This window comes from Scyliorhinus torazame, chromosome 13, assembly GCF_047496885.1.
Source record: "Scyliorhinus torazame isolate Kashiwa2021f chromosome 13, sScyTor2.1, whole genome shotgun sequence".
Lineage (NCBI taxonomy): Eukaryota > Metazoa > Chordata > Chondrichthyes > Carcharhiniformes > Scyliorhinidae > Scyliorhinus > Scyliorhinus torazame.
The window spans coordinates 39,779,763-39,805,553 of NC_092719.1; the positions used below are offsets into that span (position 1 = coordinate 39,779,763).

The window sequence follows — 25,791 nt, forward strand, 5'->3', positions numbered from 1 at the left end:
ATCCAGCCTCACTCGTCACAGAGTATCCAGCCTCCCTCGTCACAGAGTATCCAGCCTCACTCGTCACAGAGTATCCAGCCTCACTCGTCACAGAGTATCCAGCCTCGCTCGTCACAGAGTATCCAGCCTCACTCATCACAGAGTTTCCAGCCCCACTCGTCACAGAGTATCCAGCCCCACTCGTCACAGAGTATCCAGCCTCCCTCGTCACAGAGTATCCGGCCTCCCTCGTCACAGAGTATCCAGCCTCACTCGTCACAGAGTATCCAGCCTCACTCGTCACAGAGTATCCAGCCTCACTCGTCACAGAGTATCCAGCCTCACTCGTCACAGAGTATCCAGCCTCCCTCGTCACAGAGTATCCAGCCTCACTCGTCACAGAGTATCCAGCCTCACTCGTCACAGAGTATCCAGCCCCACTCGTCTCAGAGTATCCAGCTTCACTCGTCACAGAGTATCCAGCCTCACTCGTCACAGAGTATCCAGCCTCACTCGTCACAGAGTATCCAGCCTCACTCGTCACAGAGTATCCAGCCTCACTCGTCACAGAGTATCCAGCCTCACTCGTCACAGAGTATCCAGCCCCACTCGTCTCAGAGTATCCAGCTTCACTCGTCACAGAGTATCCAGCCTCACTCGTCACAGAGTATCCAGCCTCACTCGTCACAGCGTATCCAGCCTCGCTCGTCACAGAGTATCCAGCCTCACTCGTCACAGAGTATCCAGCCTCGCTCGTCACAGAGTATCCAGCCTCGCTCGTCACAGAGTATCCAGCCTCACTCATCACAGAGTATCCAGCCTCACTCGTCACAGAGTATCCAGCCTCGCTCGTCACAGAGTATCCAGCCTCGCTCGTCACAGAGTATCCAGCCTCACTCATCACAGAGTATCCAGCCCCACTCGTCACAGAGTATCCGGCCTCCCTCGTCACAGAGTATCCAGCCTCACTCGTCACGGAGTATCCAGCCTCGCTCGTCACAGAGTATCCAGCCTCACTCGTCACAGAGTATCCAGCCTCACTCGTCACAGAGTTTCCAGCCTCACTCGTCACAGAGTATCCAGCCTCCCTCGTCACAGAGTATCCAGCCTCACTCGTCACAGAGTATCCAGCCTCACTCGTCACAGAGTATCCAGCCTATTTAGCCTCTATGTTGATTTGGCCAGGACAGTTCAGCTTCCTGTAAATGATGATACTCAAAATGTTGATAGTAAAGAACTTAGTTGTGGTGCTGCTATTCACACTGGGTGGCAGGACGGGTTTTTCGAGTCAAAACAATCATTGTATGGCACTTATTTTATATATCATTTGGGACATAGTTTTAATAAAGCTTCATCAAATTCTTGGGAGTTAATTGATATTGTAAATGGATGGTATATGCTGATCAAGGGATCCACAATCTGTTTTCTAAGTTGAAAGAGACTGTGAATTCAGGTCCTGCACATATGTTATCAGAAGAAGTAGAGACAACAAATGCAATAAAAGTACTTTAATGTACCGGTCCCGCAATCCATCATTTCATGGCCGAATGGGAATTTGGTCATTTGTGCGGTTTTGCAATTGAACTAAATTAGTGTTAGCAAATTCAATGCTATATATTGAATGGCCCTGTGTCACAAATTGGAAATTGTTAGACCAGTGAAGCAATCCTCTGTGCTGAATTTAATGTCAGTGCCAGTTTGTCTTCCAGTTAGGTCTATTTACATTCATTCCAGGATGCACCTTGGCAGGCAAGCATTTAGTGTTCATCTCTCACTGCCCTCGAGAAGGTGGTGGTGAGCTGCCTTCTTGAACCACTGCGGTCCATGTGGTGTAGGTACACCCACAATGCTAACAGAAAGGAAGTTTCAGGATTCTCGCCCATCAACAGAGCAGGAACGATGATTTAGTTCCAAGTCAGGGCCATTTGTGGTTTGGTGAGGAACTCGCAGATGACATGTTCTCATTGGACACTTAGCGGCTTCAGCCTGAATGTTGTCCAGCTTTTGTTACAGGTAGTCACAGTCTGCTTCATTCTGTCAGGAGTTATGAATGGGATTGAACACCGCACAGTCATCACGAACATCCCCACTTCTGACGCTATGATGGAGCGAAGGTGAATTATGAAGCAACTGAATATGCTTGGACTTGGATCACTACCCTGAGGAACTCCAAAGTGATGTCCTGGGGCTGAGGTAATTGACCTCCAACAACCACAACCATTTTCTTTTGTGTTATGTATGATTCCAGTCAGTGGAGAGCACTTCCCTAATTCACAGAATCAAAGAATAGTACAGTACAGAAGAGGCCCTTCGGCCCATCGACTCTGCACTGACGCATGAAAAACACCTGACCTGCCTATCTAATCCCATTTGCCAGCACTTGGCCCATAGCCTTGAATTTTAAGACGTGCTAACTACTCATTCGGGTACTTTTTTAAGGGTATGAGGCAACCCACCTCTACCACCCTCCCAGGCAGTGCATTCCTAACCAGCCTCCCCGAACAGGTGCCGGAATGTGGCGACTAGGGGCTTTCCACAGTAACTTCATTGAAGCGTACTCGTGACAATAAGTGATTTTCATTTCATTTCCAGACCATCACCACCCTCTGAGTAAAAGGTTTTTCCTCAAATACCCCCTAAACCTCCTACTCCTGACCTTGAACTTGTGTCCCCTAATAACTGACCCTTCAACTAAGGGGAACATCTACTCCTATCCACCCTGTCCATGCCCCTCACAATCTTGTTCACCTCGATCAGGTCCCCACTTAGTCTTCTCTGCTCCAGCGAAAACAACTCAAGCCTATCCAATCTCCCTTCAGTCAATTCTCACTGACTTCAGTTTTACTAGCAAGTCTGGTTGAAGATGATTTCAAATGCTTCCACCAAGTCTTTTGCACTGGTATGCTGGGCTCTATCATTCAGATGGAAATACTCCTGGAGCCTCCTCCCATTAGTTTATAAATCGTTCAGCACCATTCACAACAGAATGTGGCACAAACGTCGAACTTTGATCTAATCTGTTGGTTGTGGGCTCCCTTAGCTCTGCCTATTATATGCTGTTCTGCTGATTAGCATGTTTGTAGTCCTGCGCTGTAGCTTCACGAGATTGTTGCAATTCCTGGTGTGCTCTCTTACACTCCTCATTGAACCAATGTCGGTCCCTTGGCTTGATATTAATGGTACACTGGGATACACTGGGCCATGGGGTTAAAGATTATAGTTGAATACAATTCTGCTGCTGCTGAGTGCCCATTGCACCCTTGGATGCTCAGTTTTCAACTGGTAGATCTATTCTGAATCTATCCCACTGAGCACAATGGAAGTGCGGCACAATGGGTGGGATATTCCAGCCATTCCCATCGGCAGAATCCTCCAGTCCCACCAACAGCGACCCCCTGCCGCGCGTACCCCAGTGGTGAAGGATTCTAACAACAGGAAACCCCATTGACAGTGATGGGAGCGGAAGAGCCCGTCACCGGCCAATGGCGGGCAATTCCACTGCCACAAACATGCCGTGGGGGATAGAAAATTCCACCCATTATCATGTTCCCCAAATATGTTTGACACGCAATCTTTAGTCGATGCTTACTAAAGGCAGGTAAACCCAAGTTGAGGAAAAAATTAATTCCCTTTACCAGAGTGTTCTCATTAAAATACGGATTGCCATTGTTCAGGAGATTGTTGCTCTTTAAATAGCAAAAGGGGAAATGGGGTGCTGCAGTGGGTGCAATATTTATTGCAGAATGAGGTATTAGAATGCTTAATTTTCCAGTTTTGATTTAGAATTTACTTTGGGTGGGATCTTCTGACCACCCCCCACCCTCGCGGTGTGCCTTCCGGCGATGGAGACATTTTGCCATTGGCTGCTGGCGGGATCTTCTGGTCCAGCTGAGGTCTACGGAATTTTGAGTGACTTGCTCAGCCCGCCGCCGCCGCCGCCGATCCCATAGCAAAGGCCGGAGGACCCCGACCTTAGATTTTAAACTGGACAGAGAATGTGACAGCACAACATAAGTGGCTCCATCAGAGCACGTAAACAGATGGCCAACATATTCTGGATCGGGGTGGCAAGATGGCTCAGTGATTAGCATTGCTGCCTCATGGCACCGAGGACTCAGGTTCGACCCTGGCCCTTGGTCACTGTCTGAGTCGAATTTGCACATTCTCCCCATGTCTGTATGGGTCTCACCCCCACAACCCAAAGATGTACAGGGTAGGTGAATTGGCCACAATAAATTGCCGCTCAATTGGAGAAACTAAAAAATATATATTCTGGATCATGCGTGACATTTTACTGACTATGATTTGGCACCAGATGGAAATGGTAATGTGAGCTCTAGAGAACTGAATGAAGAATGAATAGATGCCTCCTTCAGTAAATTTCCCTACTAACAGATGTGGACTGCATAGCAAAATTTTACATACCCGTATCTGTGAAATAAACTGTAACCATAATTAAGAAAGGAGGGTCAATGCTTGAGCGTAGTCTAACCAAAGATCTCATAAATCAGGAGATTGGAGCTCTGATTCTTCCAGTAGTTCTTAAAACCTGAGATTAGATTGCATGCTTGAGATCACTTCAGAGGATGTTATTTTTTCTCTAATAACATGTACGATTCATTTTATGGACAGTTTATTGGTTGAAACCAATTTTGTGGCACAGTGTTGTCAATGCTGACTCTGATTGTCAATGCACTTAAGCACCACTGATGCATGACGGTGTTTTCACTTAAGGATTAATGACTGTGAAGTGATTAATGGGGGTTTATGGAAGAAATAATTTGTAATCGTTTAGTGGAATATCACCATTGCTGGTGAATAAATCTGATACCATATTGACAAGCAAGTTTAACATGAAATTCCACGGGGCTTATTATAGTGCTGCAGTTAGACAAGAGCTAAGGATCGATGTATTATAATAGAAATGAAACAATAAAACCACCTTTCCTGAAACTGTTACTCATGTACCATGACGGCAAGCATCATTTTCACAGTAACTACTCTGGTGTACAATTTCCAATTTTGTCTCAGAGAATAGGATAATATACAACATATGTGGCTCAGGCAAGGAATCCCATTAAGCTGGTTAGGTCACAAAACCAGACAGAAATAAATTATCACGTTCCCACTGATGTATGGAATAATGAGTAGCAAGGCCAGAACATATCAGTCACCTTATCTCATTAGAGTTCCAGCGAATTGCCAATAACCTCATTTCATTCTGAGCTTACAGCACTGATAGTACTCAGTCCCCGGAGTCTCTTTTCGAAGCTAAAGCTGCAGACTAAATCCAACGTCATTATTTTTAACCACCACAGTGAAGCCAGCCTGAACTGTCTGATTGACCCTCAAACGCATTAGCATGTCCTGCCATGTCCATAAAGACATCTCTGGGCAGGTGAAATGCGCAGCTAATTCTGGATGGCATGCTGGTATTTTCCATAGTTATAAATCTCACAGTTAACCAAAACGCACATTGATTCATTAAATTACCACCAATTCTCTTTTTCCTCCCAGGTTTTTCTGAACGTTTCTGCCACAGCTTAGCCAGGCATGATATTGGAACACATTGGAATGCCACTGTCATAGGAACATACAAATTCAGAGCAGAAGTAGGCCACTCAGCCCCTCAAACCTGCTACACATTTAATAATGATGTGGAGATGCCGGCGTTGGACTGGGGTGAGCACAGTAAGAAGTCTTGCAACACCAGGTTAAAGTCCAACAGGTTTGTTTCGAATCACTAGCTTTCGGAGCGCTGCTCCTTCCTCAGGTGAATGAAGAGGTATGTTCCAGAAACATATATATAGACAAATTCAAAGGTGCCAGACAATGCTTGGAATGCGAGCATTAGCAGGTGATTAAATCTTTGCCGATCCAGAGATGGGGTAACCCCAGGTTAAAAAGGTGTGAATTGTGTCAAGCCAGGACGGTTGGTAGGATTTCACAGGTCAGATGGTGGGGGATGAATGTAATGCGACATGAATCCCAGGTCCCGGTTGAGGCCGCACTCATGTGTGCGGAACTTGGCTATAAGTTTCTGCTCGGCGATTCTGCATTGTCGCGCGTCCTGAAGGCCGCCTTGGAGAACGCTTACCCGGAGATCAGAGGCTGAATGCCCTTGACTGCTGAAGTGTTCCCCGACTGGAAGGGAACATTCCTGCCTGGTGATTGTCGCGCGATGTCCGTTCATTCGTTGTCGCAGCGTCTGCATGGTCTCGCCAATGTACCACGCTTCGGGACATCCTTTCCTGCAGCGTATGAGGTAGACAATGTTGGCCGAGTCACAAGAGTATGTACCGCGTACCTGGTGGGTGGTGTTCTCACGTGTAATAGTGGTATCCATGTCGATGATCTGGCACGTCTTGCAGAGATTGCCATGGCAGGGTTGTGTGGTGTCGTGGTCACTGCTCTGAAGGCTGGGTAGTTTGCTGCAAACAATGTTTGAGGTTGCGCGGTTGTTTGAAGGCAAGTAGTGGGGGTGTGGGGATGACATTGGCAAGATGTTCATCTTCATCGATGACGTGCTGAAGGCTGTGAAGAAGATGTCGTAGTTTCTCTGCTCCGGTAAAGTACTGGACGACGAAGGGTATTCTGTCGGTTGTGTCCCATGTTTGTCTTCTGAGGAGGTCGGTGCGTTTTTTTGCTGTGGCACGTTGGAACTGTCGATCGATGAGTCGAGCGCCATATCCCGTTCGTACGAGGGCATCTTTCAACGTCTCTAGATGTCTGTTACGCTCCCCCTCGTCTGAGCAGATCCTGTGTATACGGAGAGCTTGTCCATAGGGGACGGCTTCTTTAATGTGTTTAGGGTGGAAGCTGGAGAAATGGAGCATTGTGAGGTCATCCGTGGGCTTGCGGTAAAGCAAAGTGCTGAGGTGACCGTCCTTGATGGAGACGAGTGTGTCCAAGAATGCAACTGATTTTGGAGAGTAGTCCATGGTGAGTCTGATGGTTGGATGGAAGTTATTGATGCCATCGTGTAGTCGTTTTAGTGATTCTTCACCGTGGGTCCAAAGGAAAAAAATGTCATTGATGTATCTGGTGTATAACGTCGGTTGAAGGTCCTGTGCGGTGAGTAGTTCTTGTTCAAACTTGTGCATGAAGATGTTGGCATATTGGGGTGTGAATTTGGTCCCCATGGCTGTTCCGTGCATCTGGATGAAGAATTTGTTGTCAAAGGTGAAGACGTTGTGATCCAGAATTAAGCGGATGAGTTGCAGAATTGCATCTAGAGATTGGCAGTTGTCGGTGTTGAGTACTGAGGCTGTTGCAGCAATGCCGTCGTCATGGGGGATGCTGGTGTGGAGTGCCGAGACGTCCATTGTGACGAGGAATGTTCCTGATTCAACTGGTCCATGGATGCTGAGTTTCTGTAGGAAGTCCGTCGTGTCGCGACAGAAGCTGGGCGTACCTTGTATGATGGGTTTCAAGATCCCCTCGATGTAGCCAGAGAGGTTCTCACACAGGGTCCCATTGCCTGAAATGATAGGACGACCTGGTGTGTTGGCCTTGTGTATTTTCGGGAGGTAGTAGAGATCTCCAATGCGGGGAGTATGTGGGATGAGAGCACGTACGCTGCTCTGAAGATCTGGATCCAAGGTCTTGATCAGTCTGTTAAGTTGGCGTGTGTGTTCCTTGGTCGGATCTGCGGGTAACTGTCTGTAGTGTTCTTGGTTGTTGAGTTGTCGGTATACTTCTTTGCAGTAGTCCGTTCTGTTCAGTATGACAGTGGCCCCTCCTTTGTCTGCTGGTTTGATGACGGTGCTGCGGTTGGTCTTGAGAGCGCGGATAGCATTGCGTTGTGCTTGGGTGACGTTCGGGGCTGTCTTGTGAATGCAACTGATGAATCTGGCATTGACGCGACTCCTGATGGCTTGAGCATACATGTCGAGTCTAGGGCAGCGGCCATCTGGAGGGGTCCAATTCGACTCTTTCCTTTTCGGTTGCCGCACCGCAGATCTCTCGGTCTGCTGTTCCCGTTCATTGGTAGTCTGCTTGGGTTCGCTGTTGGCCTCTTGGGGTCTGTGGAAGAATTGCCGGAGCCTCATTCGCCTGATGAATTCCTCCGTGTCTGCCGCGAGACTGGTGGGGTCCATTTTGGTGGTGGTGCAGAAATTGAGCCCTCTGCTGAGGACTTTGATTTCGTCTGGTTGAAGGGTGTAGTCCGACAAGTTGACAATAGAATTCCCTGTATTGTTTTCTACTGTGGTACCGGGGGTGGCTTGGTTGCTGCTGGTGGTGATGCCGAGTTTCTCAAGCTTCGTGTTCTTGGTGTGCATATAGGTGGCATAGTATTGTTGTCTCATCTGTTTGGCGGTGTTCCGCAGCTGGTCTGCTGCATCCTGAGCGCAAGTTGAGAATATGGCCTCTATCTTGGTTTCCAGGTTACGTCGCCTGCTGTAGAGCTGGTGCACGAGGTGGTTGAGGAGTGTGAGAGAGGTGCGACGGCAGAGTCTCTCAGCGTAGTCGGTGTTGTAGGTCAACTTGAGTTGGTTTGTGATCTGTAGCCCTTTCGGGATCTTGTCTGCTTTCTTGCATCTTTGTGGAAACTTAATGTCAGTGTCTATATGCGCTATCTTCCTGGAGATCCTCTCCACTTTGAACCGACAGTTTGCGGTGTCGATGGTAGACATGATGTGGAGATGCCGGCGTTGAACTGGGGTGAGCACAGTAAGAAATCTTACAACACCAGGTTAAAGTCCAACAGGTTTGTTTTGAATCACGAGCTTTCGAAGCGCTGCTCCTTCCTCAGGTGAATGAAGAGGTATGTTCCAGAAACATATATATAGACAAATTCAAAGATGCCAGACAATGCTTGGAATGCGAGCATTAGCAGGTGATTAAATCTTTACAGATCCAGTGATGGGGTAATCCCAGGTTAAAGATGTGTGAATTGTGTCAAGCCAGGATAGTTGGTAGGATTTTGCAGGCCAGATGGTGGGGATGAATGTAATGCGACATGAATCCCAGGTCCCGGTTGAGGCCGCACTCACGTGTGCGGAACTTGGCTATAAGTTTCTGCTCGGCGATTCTGCGTTGTCGCGCGTCCTGAAGGCCGCCTTGATGAACGCTTACCCGGAGATCAGAGGCTGAATGCCCTTGACTGCTGAAGTGTTCCCCGACTGGAAGGGAACATTCCTGCCTGGTGATTGTCGCGCGATGTTCGTTCATTCGTTGTCGCAGTGTCTGCATGGTCTCGCCAACGTGCCACGCTTCGGGACATCCTTTCCTGCAGCGTATGAGGTAGACAACGTTGGCCGAGGATGTACCACGTACCTGGTGGGTGGCATCATCTGACATCTTTGAATTTGTCTATATATATGTTTCGGAACATACTTCTTCATTCACCTGAGGAAGGAGCAGTGCTCCGAAAGCTAGTGATTCGAAACAAACCTGTTGGACTTTAACCTGGTGTTGTAAGACTTCTTACCATTTAATAAGATCATGGCTGTTCTGATTATAGTCTCCACTCCACATTCCTGCCCACCCCAATATCCTTTCAGCCCCTTGTCTATCAAGAATCCATCTAACTCTGCCTTAAGTATATTTAAAGCCTCTGCCTTTTGAAGTAGTGTTCCAAAGATTCATTGCCCTCTGAGAGAAACAAATTCTCTTCATCTCCGTCTTCAATGAACGATCCTTTATTTTTAAACTGTTACCCTTCGAATCCCTTCAGTGCAGAAGGAGGCCATTCAGCCCATCAAGTCTGCTGTGACCCTCCAAAAGAGTACTCTGCCTAGGCCCACTCCCTGACCTATCCCCACATTTCCACGTATTGTTCATGGCCAATCCATCTAATCTTTGGACTGTGGGAGGAAATCGGAGCACCTGGAGGGATCCCAGGCAGACACGGGGAGGAAGTGCAAACTCCATATAGACAGTCACCCAAGGTTGGTATTGAACCCGGGTCCCTGGCGCTGTGAGGCAGCAGTGCTACCTCTGCCCCACCATGCCACCCTACCTAGTCTTCCAACTGGCCTGCAGTAAAAGGTGATGCACAACAGGCAATAAGTGCATTTTACTCTTGATTTCTGATGAGGAATTGGTGATCTGCAACCTATTGGTGGCTTGAATTTGGTTGCCTACTCAGTGGCACTGGTGCATGAAAAGAATAATGTAACACTGATGCTTCCCAATTGGGATAAAGGTGAGCCAAAATAGTAAAATGTCTAATAAGAATAATGAAAAAGCTGAAAAAACTCAGATCGGCCAGCTTCTGTAGATTAAAACAGAGTTAACGGCCGAAATTGTCATCAGCGAGCGTGGTAGCAGGTGTTAGGAAAATCTCCCGCTTGGCCCACCTGCCTCAGGAGAAAGTGCCCACAAAGGCAGGATCTTCATTGCTGTATCAGTTGGGGGGGGTTTCAGGCTAGAGTCAGGCCAGCTGCCCTGGAAGAAGTTTGGAGGCAGCCATAGGGGCTGCTGGGTGCCTAGGCAGGCTGTTTAAAAGGGCTGCCTCGGTGATCTGGAATTCTATCTCAGTTAAGGAAAAGAACAAAGGCTCTCCAACCCTCAACCCATCACACCCACCCCACAGACTTTAAATTCCCCATCCATGCCAGTTAATGCTTTCATACCAGGCTATGCCACCACCTATCACCATGACTTTTCATGCCCCAAAACTAATTTATGTCACTCCACCCAACCCCATGACACCTCAGTCCCCAATGTCATGGCATAGCACTCTACCCACTCATTGTTCCACGATGCACTGTATAGAATCAATGAACTCTATAGTGACAGTCGAATGTGTAAAACAAAAACTTCAGAAAAGTCATTCATTCATTCATTTCCTTATGTGAAGGAAATCATTTTACTACAAGGCAATAAAAGCGTCAATCATCCGGACCCTTCAAAGTATCAATAACAGAAACTACAACCCATAGAAACTGCTTAATAATTGGCAAATAAACATTGGGAAATTGACTGCAGATATCAGAGAGCCAGAGCTATCAAGCAAGCAATGTATTCACTGGGATGCAGCTGTTTCAACAAGAGTAATGGATGTCTGGGCTTTCAGCCAAGTATCCATAATGCAATGCCTCCCTTGATGCTTGATCACGAGTGTTCCCCATGCACTTTAATATTGAATCGTGCTCATGTTGGAATGAGTAAAAAGCAAGAGAGTTGAAATGGCACCATTTTCGGTTCCATCATCTAGACAACCCACCACAGTTAAAGTTCTGCCCTAAAACACTGGCCTATAAGCTTTAATTCACATAGAATCAACAGTGCTAATAGTTGCCGAGATGACAAATACTGGTTAGGAACTAAATATAATTTAAAATTCTCTCAAATAAATTGGGACCTGAATAAAATTATTTTCTTGCCAAAACATTTTTTTCGAGGATATCTTAATCATTGTTCTGTGATTGCAACATGCTTAGATCATAGTCAAGAGAGCAATAACCTGTTCAGTCAGGTTTGGCTTTGAGCCTCCCAGTGTATCAAATAGATAGCTACTCCCCGTCGCTGGAACGTCAATCTGAAATTTGTGTCTTCACATGTTGGCTAGGGCACTGTGGCTACAGCTGAGCATCTTATATCACTGAGAAGCAGAATGGGTGTGGATTGTCACACCATAAATATGTGGCCTATTGATTGAATTAACTGCAACTGTAGCTTTAATGTAGCCTGCAATGCAATATCCCCCAGCTTCCCAGAACAAGGGGTTCTGTAATTTTCAATAGAGTGGCCAGCAACGTAGAGTTTTTGTGAGCTTAAATCGCACCGTGGCAGGTTACAAATCTTAATTTTAAAATCTGATCATTTATGGACTGGCCCCAGAAAAAAAATGAAACATAATTGTCATGAAAACCAACTGGTTCATTTGCAGCCTTCAGGGAAAGGCATATGATGGCCTTACTCAGTCCGACCTGCATGTGACTCCAGTCCCACATTATATAGTTGACTCTTAATGCCCTCCCACCACAAAGGATGGGGAATAAATAACACGGTACAATTAAATGTCATTCATGTCAAAAGAATTAATAAATATCAAATAATCATGGGAAAAAGCAAAGCAAGAGATAAATATAAAACCAAAACCCAAATCTGGGTTTTCATTTGAAAGTTACGAGCAAGGAACTATCAACAGAGACAAGCAAGATGTATTACGCACAGCCTTAGATGGCATATGTATTTCCCCCTTGAAAGAAGTCAGGGGCTCAATTTTCTATCCCCCTGGAGTGATTTAATCAGGATGATCCAATTTTGATATACATCAAAAGGTAAATAAAGCATTGAGAATGCAAAAAGCCTGTGGGCAGGAAGCAAGATGTCAAGAACAACCTCGTATTCTCACATCTGTTCTGTCATCTTGCATTTCCAAGTGATATTGCCGACTCCCTATTTCAATTGAGTTTTATTTATCATTTGGTACTCCTGCTTGTGAGAAGATTGGGCTTTCCAAGGGGAAATTTTTTTTAAGTTTCGGAAAATACTTATCTCGCAATACCTTGAGTAATTTTACCCTCTTAAATAGTCTTTAGTGTCTTTAATGACATTGTTTAAGTTTTAATTCAAGCTCCAGCCTCTTTCAAAAGAGGTTTTGGATGCAATACTTTTTAGATCCCAGAAAAGTTCTTTTCTTTCATTAAAATTTAAAAAAAAAATTTAGAGTACCCAATTCATTTTTTTTCCAATTAAGGGGCTAAAAAGCGTGGTCAATCCACCTACCCTGCACATATTTGGATTGTGGGGGTGAGACACGGGGAGAATGTGCAAACTCCACATTGGCGGTGAGCCGGGGCCAGGATCGAACCTGGGTCCTCAGCACCATGAGGCAGCCGTGCTAACCACTGCACCACCGTACCGCCCCGTCGCAGAGACGTTCTGTAATGATTTAATTTCCCTTTGAATTTTTCAGACCATTCCTGCACGCAAGGTGTGCAGACAACTCCATTCATTGAATTTGCCAGGGTCTCCACTTTTCTACCAGTCACTCATTCATTGGTGCTCACTGCTTCATTCATTGACGCGTTCTTATCTGTTACTCCAATAACTAATATACCATGCTCCAGTAATTTATTGATTTGTTTGTATGTTGCAGGCTTGTGAATTTATTAAATCACTGCAGCCTACAACTCAATTAATTGGCTTGCGTCTATTGTTTTATTAATTGATTAGCTGGTGCCCTCTGCTCCTTTATTTAATTCAATGCTTCAACCACTGCTGTATAAATTAACGAACATGCTGGGGCCTGCTCATCCATGAATTTACTGATTTAATGGAACCGAACACTCCATTCATTTATTAATTCATGGATATCTTTTAATGTCGGTCTCTTCTCAATGGTCATATCCTTGCCTCGACGTCAGAAGGGTTATGGGTTCAAGTGCCACTTCAGAGATTCAGTACATTATGTAAGCTGACACTATCAGAAGTGCTGTCTTTCAAATGAGATGTTAAGCCAAGGTCTTGGCTGTTCTCTCAGGTGAACATAAAAGATTCCATGGTATTTTGGAAGCAGAGCAGGGGATTTGTTTTCTTCTGGTATCCTGGTCAACCTTCATCTCCCAAATAATACAATGAATAACAAATGACCTGGTCATTTATCTCATTGCTGCCTGTGGGGTCTTGCAGTGTGCATTTCCCAACATTACATCAAAATTACTTTGGGGCTTCCTGTCGATGTGAAAAATGTTAATCAAATACAAATTATTTCATTCTTGCTGTGCCACAGTCTTAACACAGGTAAGCTTTGTTTTTTGTTTATGGCTGAGTGGTGACGCATATGGTTTGCATTGGTTTCTAGAGGGTGCGAGTAATGTGAGAAACTGCAAAAACCTTTCCCCATCTCAGATGGGAAGTGGTGAGGGGAGGGGAGGGCGGGAGGCTCACTTTGAAGACACCTTCAGTGTTGGGGCAACCTTCCCTCCAGCACCTTGGAGCTCTGGAATTCTCTCCATCTCTGGCCTACCAACCTACATAGCAATCCTCCCCCTCCCAACCCCCCACAGTGTCCTCTGCCCTCCTGACCCATGGACCACAGACTTACCTTTCCAATTGCCCTGGGGCTTGGTTCCAGGCAGAGCAGTGCAGTACCATCTCTGGCCACTGCTGCGCTGTGCTTAGCCGAGTGAAGAGCTGTCTGCCAAACTCACGAGTGGGACTTCTTCCCAAGGGTGGACAGAAGTCCTGCCAACTGCCAATCAATGCTTAAGTGAGTGCTAAATGGCATGGCGGTTCGATAGTCGCCGGTATCGCATTACATGCCAGCTCTCAGGATGGTGAGTGCCGATTGGTCACCATTGGGCAGCACGGTAGCACAGTGGCTCGCACTGTGGCTTCACAGCTCCAGGGTCCCAGGTTCGATTCCTCGCTGGGCCACTGTCTGTGCGGAGTTTGCACGTTCTCCCCGTGTGTGCGTGGGTTTCCTCCGGATGCTCCGGTTTCCTCCCACAATCCAAAGACGGGCAGGTTAGGTGGAGTGGCCATGCTATATTGCCCTTAGTGTCCAAAAAGGTTAGGTGGGTTCTTGGGTTACGGGGATAGGGTGGAAGTGAGGGCTTAAGTAGGCCAGTGCAGACTCGATGGACAGAATGGCCTCCTTCTGGACTGTATGTTCGATCCTCCAAATCCTACCCCCTGCTAATCTGGGGTGAAATTCTCCCGAAACGGCGCGATGTCCGCTGACTGGCGCCCAAAACGGCGCCAATCAGACGGGCATCGCGCCGCCCCAAAGGTGCGGAATGCTCCGCATCTTTGGGGACCGAGCCCCAACATTGAGGGGCTAGGCCGACGCCGGAGGAATTTCCGCCCCGCCAGCTGGCGGAAACGGCCTTTGTTGCCCCGCCAGCTGGCGCGGAAATGACCTCTCCGGGCGGCGCATGCGCGGGAGCGTCAGCTGCCGCTGACAGTTTCCCACACACGCGCAGTGGAGGGAGTCTCTTCCGCCTCCGCCATGGTGGAGACCGTAGCGGAGGCGGAAGGGAAAGAGTGCCCCCACGGCACAGGCCCGCCCACGGATCGGTGGGCCCCGATCGCGGGCCAGGCCACCGTGGGGCCAGATCGCCCCCCCCCAGGACCCCGGAGCCCACCCACGCTGCCTTGTCCCGCCGTTCAAAAGGTGGTTTAATCCACGCCGGCGGGACAGGCAATTTATCGGCGGGACTTCGGCCCATCCGGGCCAGAGAATCGAGCGGGGGGGCCTGCCAACCGGCGCGGCCCGATTCCCACCCCCGCCGAATATCCGGTGCCGGAGACTTCGGCAACCGTCGGGGGCGGGATTCACGGCAGCCCCCGGCGATTCTCCAACCCGGCGGGGGGTCAGAGAATGACGCTCCTGTTCAGTAAGTACCCTCCACAGTTTTTAAAAAAGAGCTATTTCGGGATCTTTAGCAATATCATCAGCTGAGATCATAACACTTGAAAGACAAGTAGTTATCTAACAGCCTCACTGCATGCACTGCATGGTTTTCTTCAAGGGGCAGAACATTTGAGGCCTGATTTTAATCTAACTGCGATAAAATCAAGGGGTTGTGAAAGGAGCACATGGCCATGTCAGTTTCCTGCAGGGGAAGTTCAGTTAAAATGGAGTCAACTGACTGAATTTAAGCAAAATACTTTTGACCCATCAATTGTTTTGACCAATTTGGATTCAAGTGAATTGGGGAAATACCTACGAGCCTCTATTTGAAGGCCCTGGAAATAGATGCTTGGATTGCAATGCATGAGTAACCTCCATCTGTTCAATGGGAGAAAGCCAGGGAGTCAGCTTCATGCTGCCAGCTGATTAATGACTGCAGCCAGCGTTAACCATGCTGATGGGTGGCTGCACACCTCAGCAGGGATCGGAGGCGAGCGCTGGTCAAATCTAACCTGCACCACTTGGAGTAAGCTTGCACCTTTTAAAAGTGAGATGCGTTAGCACAGTGGTTAGCACTGCTTCCTCACAGCACCAGGGACCTGGATTCAATTCCAGCCTTGGGTGACAGTCTGTGTGGAGTGTGCACTTTCTTCCCGTGTCTGCGTTGGTTTACTCCAGGTGCTCTGGGTTCCTCCCACAGTCCCAAGATGTGCAGGTTAGGTGGATTCGCCATGCCTATTTGCCCCTTTGTATCCAAAGACACGTAGGGTAGGTGGGGCTATGGGGTTACGGGGATGGGGGTGAAAGTGGGCCTAGAGAGTGCGTTCTTTCAGAGGGTCGGTGCAGACTCGGTGGGCTGAATAGCCTCCTTCTGAATAGACTCTCTGAAAGAGCACCCCACCCAGGCCTACTCCGTTACCCTACCCTAATCTTTTGGACACTAAGGGACAATTTATAACATCCAATCCACCTAACCTGCACATCTTTGGGCTGTGGGAGGAAACTGGAGCCCCCGGAGGAATCCCATGGCAGGCACGGGGTGAAAGTGCAAACGCCACACAGTCACCCAAATTCAAAATTGGAGGGCAGCACGGTGGCACAGTGGGTTAGCCCTGCTGCCTCACGGCACCCAGGTTTGATTCCGGCCCTGGGCCACTGCCTGTGTGGAGTTTGCACATTCTTCCCGTGTCTGCGTGGGTTTCGCCCCCACAACCCAAAGATGTGCAGGGTAGGTGGATTGAATGCCCTAAATCGCCCCTTAATTGGAAAAACATTATTTGGGTACACTAAATTTATTTTTTTTAAGTTTGAAATTGAACCCAGGTCCCTGGTGCTGTGAGGCAGTAGTGCTAACCACTGTGCCACCATGCCTTGGTGGATCAGATACAAAAAAGGAGAGATGTCCTGTGTCCACAGGAGCCAGGCACATGCTCAGAAGGTATTGGAAGTAGATAGTCATGAAGGTCAAAACCGGAGGTCATGGCCCGAGAACCTGGATGCGGTGCCACATGTTCAGTGGCCTCAATTGAATGATAAAAGTAATTGAATGCATCGTGAAATGTCATATCGCATCCACCTGTTTCACTCGCGTCAGCCACTGCTCAATTCACCAGATCCTCATCACTCAGCTACCAACAATCTCTGTCATTCAGGAATACCCAAAATTCATAAGCTGTGCTGCACCTACCCACACTTACAACGGTACAAACCCCCACACCCAAACACAACTTGTATACACGGCCAGCTATTCAAGCATGACAATCATATCACTTAGACAAACTGCACAACACTTCCGACACATTCCCTTTCTTTCGCAGGGCAAGGTGCCAGACAACGAGAGGCAGCAGTAGATCAGCAGAGAGAGTCAGCTGTGCCTACTTGTTCTAACTCTTATGGAGAAGATGGTTCTGGTTATTATTGATCAGTGGAGTCATTGACACTATCAAAGATGACGGTATCCTTGTATCTAATCCTCCTTCTCACGTCCCACCTGAACTCAAACCATCTCCTGATTGGAGGAAGCAGGCATTCTCCTACTTGTTCCTACTTCCCACTCCACAGTTGTGTGCATTTGCCTTCATCCTATCACAGAGCCAAGAAGTGTCACCTGACCATGCAGGCAGTGCGGCAACAGCAAGAACGCGGTGAGAATGAAGACGCACACTGTCACAGTTTCACACACAGACACTCGTTCAGATCCTAACATAGTGTGTAACTTAGAAGCCAGCACAGAGGCAGGGACTGCACATTGGTTAAGGACTATGCACAAATGGACTGAAAGCAGGCAGTTGTCAAGGATAGTCCTGGAGCCAGCTCTGTTGCAGAGGGCTTAGATGTGGACTTCAATGGGGATGTCCAGAGAAGAATGTACAAAGGCCTGCACCACAAAATGTCTGGTGTGTTAGAAAGTCTGTCAGAAAGTCTGTGCTCAATGTCAATGAACATGGAGGAGTTCAGTATCAACTTTGCACAGGATTTACTCAGAGTTTGGAGTACTTCTTTTCAAGTATTCAAGAGTCGGTCACCTCCATCAGGTCATACATTGACCCAACCCTGACATCGCACCTTATGGCTGATAATTTAGCTTCCACTGTAGCACAACCAGCTTCTACCAAAAATGCCCGAGAGCAGCAGTGCCAACTCAGGCCACTGCCACCATGGATGATAGGATGCAAAGGAGTTTACAGGGCACCAGAGCAGTCCAGTAATCTGGCCTCCTTGGATTACTGAGGTGACATCTTAAGAGAGAGGCAATCACGCTAGGGAGCACAAACCTATCGCCTCCTCCGAGGAAGACATTGTTCCTTCTTCCACCAACGTCACTGCCATTGCCTGTCAGCCAGCCCAGACAACTGCCACATATGCCAGGCATTCAGGACAAACAGCTGCTTGAAGCCATCCTCCCAGGCGACCTCCAATCACTGCCATTGAAGCTTTGCAGTCTTCCACCGACCATGCTATAACCTCTGGGATAGCACTGCATAGGAGTTAGGACATGCAAAGACACACTGAAGACAAGCAGGAAGGAAATATATAAGGGTGATTTTGCCTTTTGTTTGCAATATGAACTTCAAAAAGTTTGGAATCTTTATTTAGTGGCAGCTTTTCTTTTTGTATTGTGACCAAGTAGACCATGTGATGATCAGTAGGGGAAGGTGAGATGTGAAGTGCTGGTGAATAGGGTTGCGGTGAATGGTATCGGACCCTGCCAGAAAGTAGTTGTCCACATTTCCTCCTCTCTTTCTCTCTCTCCTGTCCCTATTTCTCATGCTCCTTAGCACTGGCTAATTAGCTGCTGATTTTGTCCTCACGATATAAGTGAGATAATGCAACAGGCCACCGCGAATCTAGACATACCCTCTTTCAAGGACTGCCAAACTCCTCCAGAACTGTCCGAACAGCGGAAATGTAGTTTTAATATGCTAAAGGTTTGCTCTATCACATTTCATGAGGCAGCATGACTTTCATTGTATGCATGTTGCGCACTTAGGCATGGGATGCACAACGGTGCCATCAGCCATGCCACAAACACAGAGCCCTTGTAGCCCACTGGCCACCCTTGCTTTGCCATTGCAGTTCAAAAGCAGCTGGCACAGCAGACTGCCACAGAAGAAAGGCATCATGGCTGCTGCCAGGACATCGGTCATAGACCTGCATGATGGTCATACACCAGCTGGACAATGATGGAGTGAAAACCCTTTCGGTTGTGGTAATCAGAGTTGGTGCTGCCGCAAAGCATTATGCATGTTGTCACCAGCACTGCCTGTTATCATTAGCTCTCATTTAATAGAGTGGTTCAGTGAGCCCCCTTATACAGCAGTGGATGACAAATTACAATATGTTTAAAATATCTCCAATGCCAACATGAAAGGACCCAGATGCAACAAAGGTCATCTCTATGGACATCTTGCCAAGTTGTTATAATGATACAGCATGTTATGGGCTCATTCATTTAGAATGGGCACATGGGTAGAAAGTTCAAAGTCATCAGCAGCAGATCTGTGTACGCATGTGTGCACTCTGCCCAAAGACAAAAGTGAAACTAAGACCGGATGTCATAATACACTTCCCTTCCAGTGATGTCATGCTGCCAGCCCATAAAGGCACATTACATAAACCATCACAGCTATTGGCAATGTGTCCTTACCCTGCAGTTATGACTGAGCAGGTGATTTCAGTGAGGACATCAGGAAGGAGAACTGCTCCTTGAACACTCCTGGGTGGGTATCCTTCTGAGAGCTGTTCTCCCCTTCCTCCTCATCTCCCTTCTATCAGCTTGCCTGCGCTAAAGCCTCTGCTCATTCTCCAAGTCATGCTCTGTTCCAACCATGGCTGTGAACAGAGGGTTTGTACAGAAGCCCTCAAGTCAGTGAAAACACCCCAAATGCATGCTACACCAATCTTCATCGACTTCTGCAACAATTATAGAAAGCACCAAATGCTGTAGAACGGCGAATGAATGAACAAACAACTCACTTGCAAGTAGTTGATGATGCCTTTGAAATAGCATTGGTGAGGGTTCACCCTGGTGTTGAACAGGCGTTCAGCTGTGCGAGGTTAAGAGAGGGCATCAGCTGGAGTGTTGAAAATCAAGTTGGCAGCGCTGATGTCAACGATGTCATGGTCTGCCTGCACAACCTAGTTCTGGGTGGCATTTGCTGCGTGCATGCGAACCATCCTCACCAATCGAGCATCCGCAACGACTCACCCCAGAACCAGGCACCATTTTGGACCTCAAACAGCGTCTGTACTGCCCAAGCAACAATCCAAATTCCAAGCCAGTCTTAACATATCGCTTCCAGTCTTCTACTAAATATTTTAGCATGGTTCACAGCAATTAAAATATGACTTCTCATCCACCAACAGGGACAAAATAAAATGACAACTGTACATCAGCTTTTTCTCCCCAATTATACTCCTCCACTTGTGCGGATACCTGTGATTTAATTTGGCTAATGACAGACATTCGAAGAAAATGTAGTAAATTATCTCACAATAAAAAATACTTTCGAAATGAAATTGAAAACATTAGTCTTGGACGAAGTTATCGGGTTAAAGGAATACATACACAAAAGAAGGCTCATATTTGCAATCGTTGACGTGTCAGAAACAAATTTAAATGTAGAACAGGCTATCTCCGTCTATGATGATAATGACGACCATCATCGTATTCAGCATAATGAACGGCGAAGGGGTGCGGGATGTTTGGCCCAAAAAGGTCACCATGAACCACAACTGGCACAATGACTGAGATCCCCTCCCAGCACCCAACCTCCTGATGCTCTTCGTGAGGCTCATACTTGCTTTTTCGCGCTCAAGAGCACAAGGTCAAAACAAATGGATGGATCCAAAGTAATCTGAAATGACTCTCGAAAGTAATTACTCTTAAAAGCCATCTTTTCTTTAATCCAAACTGCCCAGCTGGGCCCAGATATGATTTGCACACCAAATACAATTAAGATCTCCTTCCCAGCACAGTTTGACATTGGTTAATGACCCGCTGCTGCCATTCTGCATTAACTTGTGTACTCAATTTAAAAACACAAGTGCAGAGTGGTTTTAAAACAAAAAAAAACATTGAACATGCTCTTTCCAAAGTCTGTGTGTAATCTATTCTCATGGGTTTGATCTTCTGTTGAATTGCTGTATGACAACTGAACTATCTCCCGAGATACAGATGGGGTCATTGTGCATTCAAAGGAGGGGGCCATACGATAGCTGTGAGCATGTGTCGGAGAATCAGGACTACAGTTTTGTAGTTGAATCTCCGGCGCACAATCCCTTCAAGTGTGGCTTCCATGCTGAGAGCACAGGGCAATGGAACTGCCTTTGTACCTGTTAGGTTCAGTGTCACTGACAACAAACACGGCTGGAGATCATCACATGGACAATGGTTGCAATACTCACAGAAACCACATTCACATAGTCATCATCAGAAAGCGTTTCCAGCATCTCAGAGACTGATGTCCGAATCAACTTCAGTGTTAGTCCACTAACGCTTCCACTCCTGTTTTGTAGCAAAGAAAGCAAGGAATTCGTAAAACATTTGAATCACTGCAGAGAACATAACCACTTCAATATTCTTAATGCATGTACAGTACTTACACATCTACAAGAATGAGCATGTCCTTGGGTGAAGCAGCTCCCTGAATGTACCTGGGAGAGGAGAACAAATCAGTGAGGCACCACTAACATTACAATGCAAAACGCTACACAGAATTTAAATGTAGCTGCTGCTGTCCTTGGGTGGGGGGGGGGGGGGGGGGGGGCGTGTATTACTGTGTTCTTGAACAGTTTACTCACAAGCATAACCATCTGCCAAGATTCATGGCCAATACAGAAACAGCTGGCACTATTACAATAATGTAATACAGCTATGGAGAAAATGCACAGAGTGGGTTCAATTGGACAGATTATTCAAAGGGCCACCACAGACCGAATCCTACTTTCCACCTGTCCATGTCATAAATACTCCTCTGATTTACTGATTACTTGATTAGAAATGTGCATATCTGCATATGAACCGGAATATAACTAGTATAGTATTACTAACCACGAACAGGAATAGAAACCGACAACAGTCACGTCAGAAAGAAATGAGGACAGCATCAACTGAGGAAGAAATTCAACTCCAAAGCTTGCATGCAATTGATTAGTGCAGCTAAGTTGATGGCCTTTCAAGGGGCATGTTACAGAGGAGCAGCTAATGATGGAAATGGACAGAGAGGGATAAATAAACCATTTATAATTACGTGGAGGAGACGGGATGATTAAATGACATTGGCACGAGGCAAAAGGATAGAACGATGAGAGAGGTTAGAAAAATAAAGACATGCCTGAGACCTTGAGGAGGATGTGTGAATGGCTACAGCAGAATAGTTAAGGTTAGAATGGGGGGGGGGGGGGAAGCACGGAAAATCTGGCAACGTGAAGAAGGCTTTAGTGGATCGTGAGTATGGTGGAAGAAAAAGACAGGGAATACCAGTGATGCCAACTACTCTGCCAAATGTGTACCAGCAGGATTTCCCCATCCCAAGCACCACCCTACAAGCACCCTCGCTCTTTGATGTGCCGGTGCGACCATCATTATATGACTACTATACCCCATTACATGGGGTTTGTGGCTAAGGTCGAAAGCTGCTGAAGTCAATGTTTCGCCTAGATTGTCTCGCAAGAAGATGAGACCTTCTCTCCATTGAGGGGACGATATGTAGATTAGATGGTTTCTTTACTGAGCAATTCTATTGCATCTGCAAATGCAGTCCTGAGATTTTGGTCACTTGCCACTTTATTCTGCGTCCTCCGCTGATTTTCCTTGCCTTCACATCTGGCACTATTTCATAGAAGCTCAATGCCAGCATCGTATCTTTCTGCTCCTTCTAAGCAGTTCATCTCTACCATCTCCAGGTTCTGACAATAGGGCATCAGCCTGAAATATTAACCCTATCTTACTTCCCTCCACAGATGATGCCCGAGCAACTCAGTCTTAATTTACTGTTTTTATTTCAGATTTCCTGCCTGCAGTATTTTGCTTTTTTGTTCAGTTTGCCTTTGTATGTCTGTGAATGTCTGTTCCCTTGTCCTACTTTCAGGGCTTATTTCAGCAACTAAGCAGGCGTAGCACTAAGTGCCACTTTTGTGTGCTCGGCTCCTGCTTTTAAATCTACTGAACAAGGATGTATTCATCATTTGAGCTGAAGTTCTATTGAAGGCAGCTGCAGCAAGACAATCAGAGATGCTTTCTGACTGTCAATCATGGGGTAAGTTGTTGAATTCAGAGTTTGAACAATCAGTTTTGAAATGGAAGCAGATGTTATGGGTGCAACATTTTGGCTGAATCGCACAGCGAGATAAATGAGAAACACTCGGACAATTTCTGTTATGCATCATCCATTAGACATGACGCACTGGGGCACATTGTAAACACTGGTCTTATCTGGCTTTTTGTGTTCGGTCATGCTAAAGGGACATTCAATAAGCAGACTATTTGGCCAGCTGTACCTGCATCGCCAATGGCAAACCAAAAATGTTAATGCTCTTTGCACCAACAAAGTTAAGGGCACCATCTTCCGGTTGGGTTGTGTCTGAAAGGTGCTGCGACGTGGAAGGTGCCTTCTGGGATCTCCCTGGTTTTCCATGCCTTGCAAGATCTATCGCGATCTGAATCCCGTCCACGTGGATGGGATCACTATTTTGCAAACCTGCATATTAGAGTGAGACTCTAATATGCTCTTCCATGATCTACTCAAGGCATTGGGATCTCGCCCCTTTGCTCGGAGACCTTGGGTGAGTGCAGTTCAGTGCTGGCCTGCACAAACGGGGACCAAATGGAACGGCACTCGTGGGGGCCTCCCAGGGGATCGGAGGCCCCCTGGTGGCGTGCCCTCTGGCAATGCCAGGATGGAAGTGTCACCTGCGTTCCAGCCTAGCACTGCCAAGGTGCCCAGATGACACTGCCAACTGGCAGTGGAACTGCTAGGGTTCCACGATGGGGAAGGGCCTGGGGGTGCCCTCCACAGGTGTGGTAGGGTGGGGGCCCCCCTTACAGGTGGTTGGGGCTTGCAGTGGTACTGTCCGGGGGCTATAAATGGCGTCCCAATCTCCTCCTGCACTGTGGAGTTCCGGCAAGCTCAGAGCTGCTCAGTGCAGGAAAGGGGACTAAGTGCGGCCTCGGCAGGGCGTTCCCCACTGAGGCCCCTGGTAGATAGCGTGCTGTGAATGCATTCATTACGGGGCTGTAGTCCCATTCGGTTAGATCGCACCCAAAGTCTGTGACATCCAAATGAGGTTTAAACACTGGAAAAGTTGATTGCACTATTATCATTGAGCCACTTAGAACTACTATTTTTGTACAGTCTTGTTTTAAAACGGGAATCGTAGCTGAAGGATGCCATAGAATCCCTACTTTTAATGATTTATGTGCATAAATCCAAAAGTATGTTTGGATGTAAACAGTTTCTAGTTTTCACTAATTAGAAAGTACTCAGTTCTGTTTCCAGTCATTGTGACTGCCTTTTTCATCCTTTCTGCTGGAGGTGGTTCCTGTTCCATTCAGCTGCAGCTTGATCCAGTGCTACAGTTCCTTACTGTCACAGTAAAGCTGCCAGTGTCCAATGAAGTGGAGCCACCTCTTTCCCACACCACTCCTGCACCCACATGCTCATCTCCCTAATCTACTTATCACTATGTAAATTTTCACTTGACTCAGGTAATAATCCAGCGATTATAACCTTTGACGTGCTGTTTTTTGTCATTTAGTTCCTGGCTCCTAGTTCCTAGTTGGTCCAGAATAACTGCATCCTCCATATCTTGCTCCACTGTTCCTTCAAGCTGGTTTGTGATGTCCCACATCCTGGTAATAGTTAAGCAACATACCATATGGACTCTAGATCCCTCACACAAAGAATGCTTATTTACCACCCTTATTACTGAATCCACTACAAATCCCACATTAGGCTTTGATAGAAATCTAACTTTTAATATATAATAAGTTTAAAGGAAGAAATGGTTCAGAATTAAAATGGTTTATTAAAATGGTTTATTAAGGACACACAGTTCAAACAGACAGTGAGAACTGCTGAATAACATGAGAATGATCAGATTAAAACTCCAGACAGAAGCAAGGATATCTAAATTTGATGGACAGACATTTCAATCAAATTAAATGAACTATAATTATTATGACCCAATCACAGACAGAAAGGGGACAGAACATTAACGATAGCAATTACCTTAAAACTAGGTGCCGGTTTTGAACAATTCATTCCAGAATCATCTTACTGTATTTCTTTAACTATTTCCTGTCCTTTGCTCTGAAAGCCGCCATTTTATCTTTTTCTAACTGCATTGTATTGTGTATTTTAATTTGAAGAAATCATCAAGAACTGTAATTTGTATTGAATTTAACTCAGTCATCTGTATTTGCTTGGACAAAGCAAACTTTTCAAAAACTCTGTATTTGCAAGCAAACTGACCTGATCAAGAGACATTTTAAACTGACTGAATAAAGCTACAATTGACTTCATGCATGAAGCTCAGTTTTATGTTCTGTCGAGTGATATATAGTGCGGCGTCACATAAGATATATTAACCAAGTACAGATCTATCAGGCTTCCTGTGTTCCCTCCTTGGTGCCATGTTTAACTCCCTGGCTGGTCCTTCTGACAGCCTACATCCTTATCCTCACGGGCAACATTGTAGCTGTTGGATAGGGTCAGTATTTGCTAATCCTAGTTATCCATCACAAACAAAACAAAGAACAAAGAAATGTACAGCACAGGAACAGGCCCTTCGGCCCTCCAAGCCCGTGCCGACCATGCTGCCCGACTAAACTACAATCTTCTACACTTCCTGGGTCCGTATCCCTCTATTCCCATCCTATTCATGTATTTGTCAAGATGCCCCTTAAATGTCACTATCGTCCCTGCTTCCACCACCTCTTCTGGTAGCGAGTTCCAGGCACCCACTACCCTTTGTGTAAACTTGCCTCGTACATCTAC

At 46.6% G+C, this 25,791-nt stretch overlaps 1 protein-coding gene across 4 annotated transcripts in view; it reads right to left on the reverse strand.

Annotated features, from left to right (window-relative positions):
- Nucleotides 1–25,791, reverse strand: part of LOC140387976 (voltage-dependent calcium channel subunit alpha-2/delta-1) — an 890,358-nt gene that overhangs the window by 298,421 nt on the left and 566,146 nt on the right. For all 4 annotated transcript variants that reach the window (XM_072471400.1, XM_072471399.1, XM_072471398.1 and 1 more), the window contains 2 exons: nt 21,398–21,448; nt 21,200–21,299 (listed from right to left, as the gene is read on the reverse strand). In XM_072471400.1, coding sequence (XP_072327501.1) covers nt 21,200–21,299; nt 21,398–21,448 — 151 coding nt within the window. The remainder of the gene's footprint in view (nt 1–21,199; nt 21,300–21,397; nt 21,449–25,791) is intronic.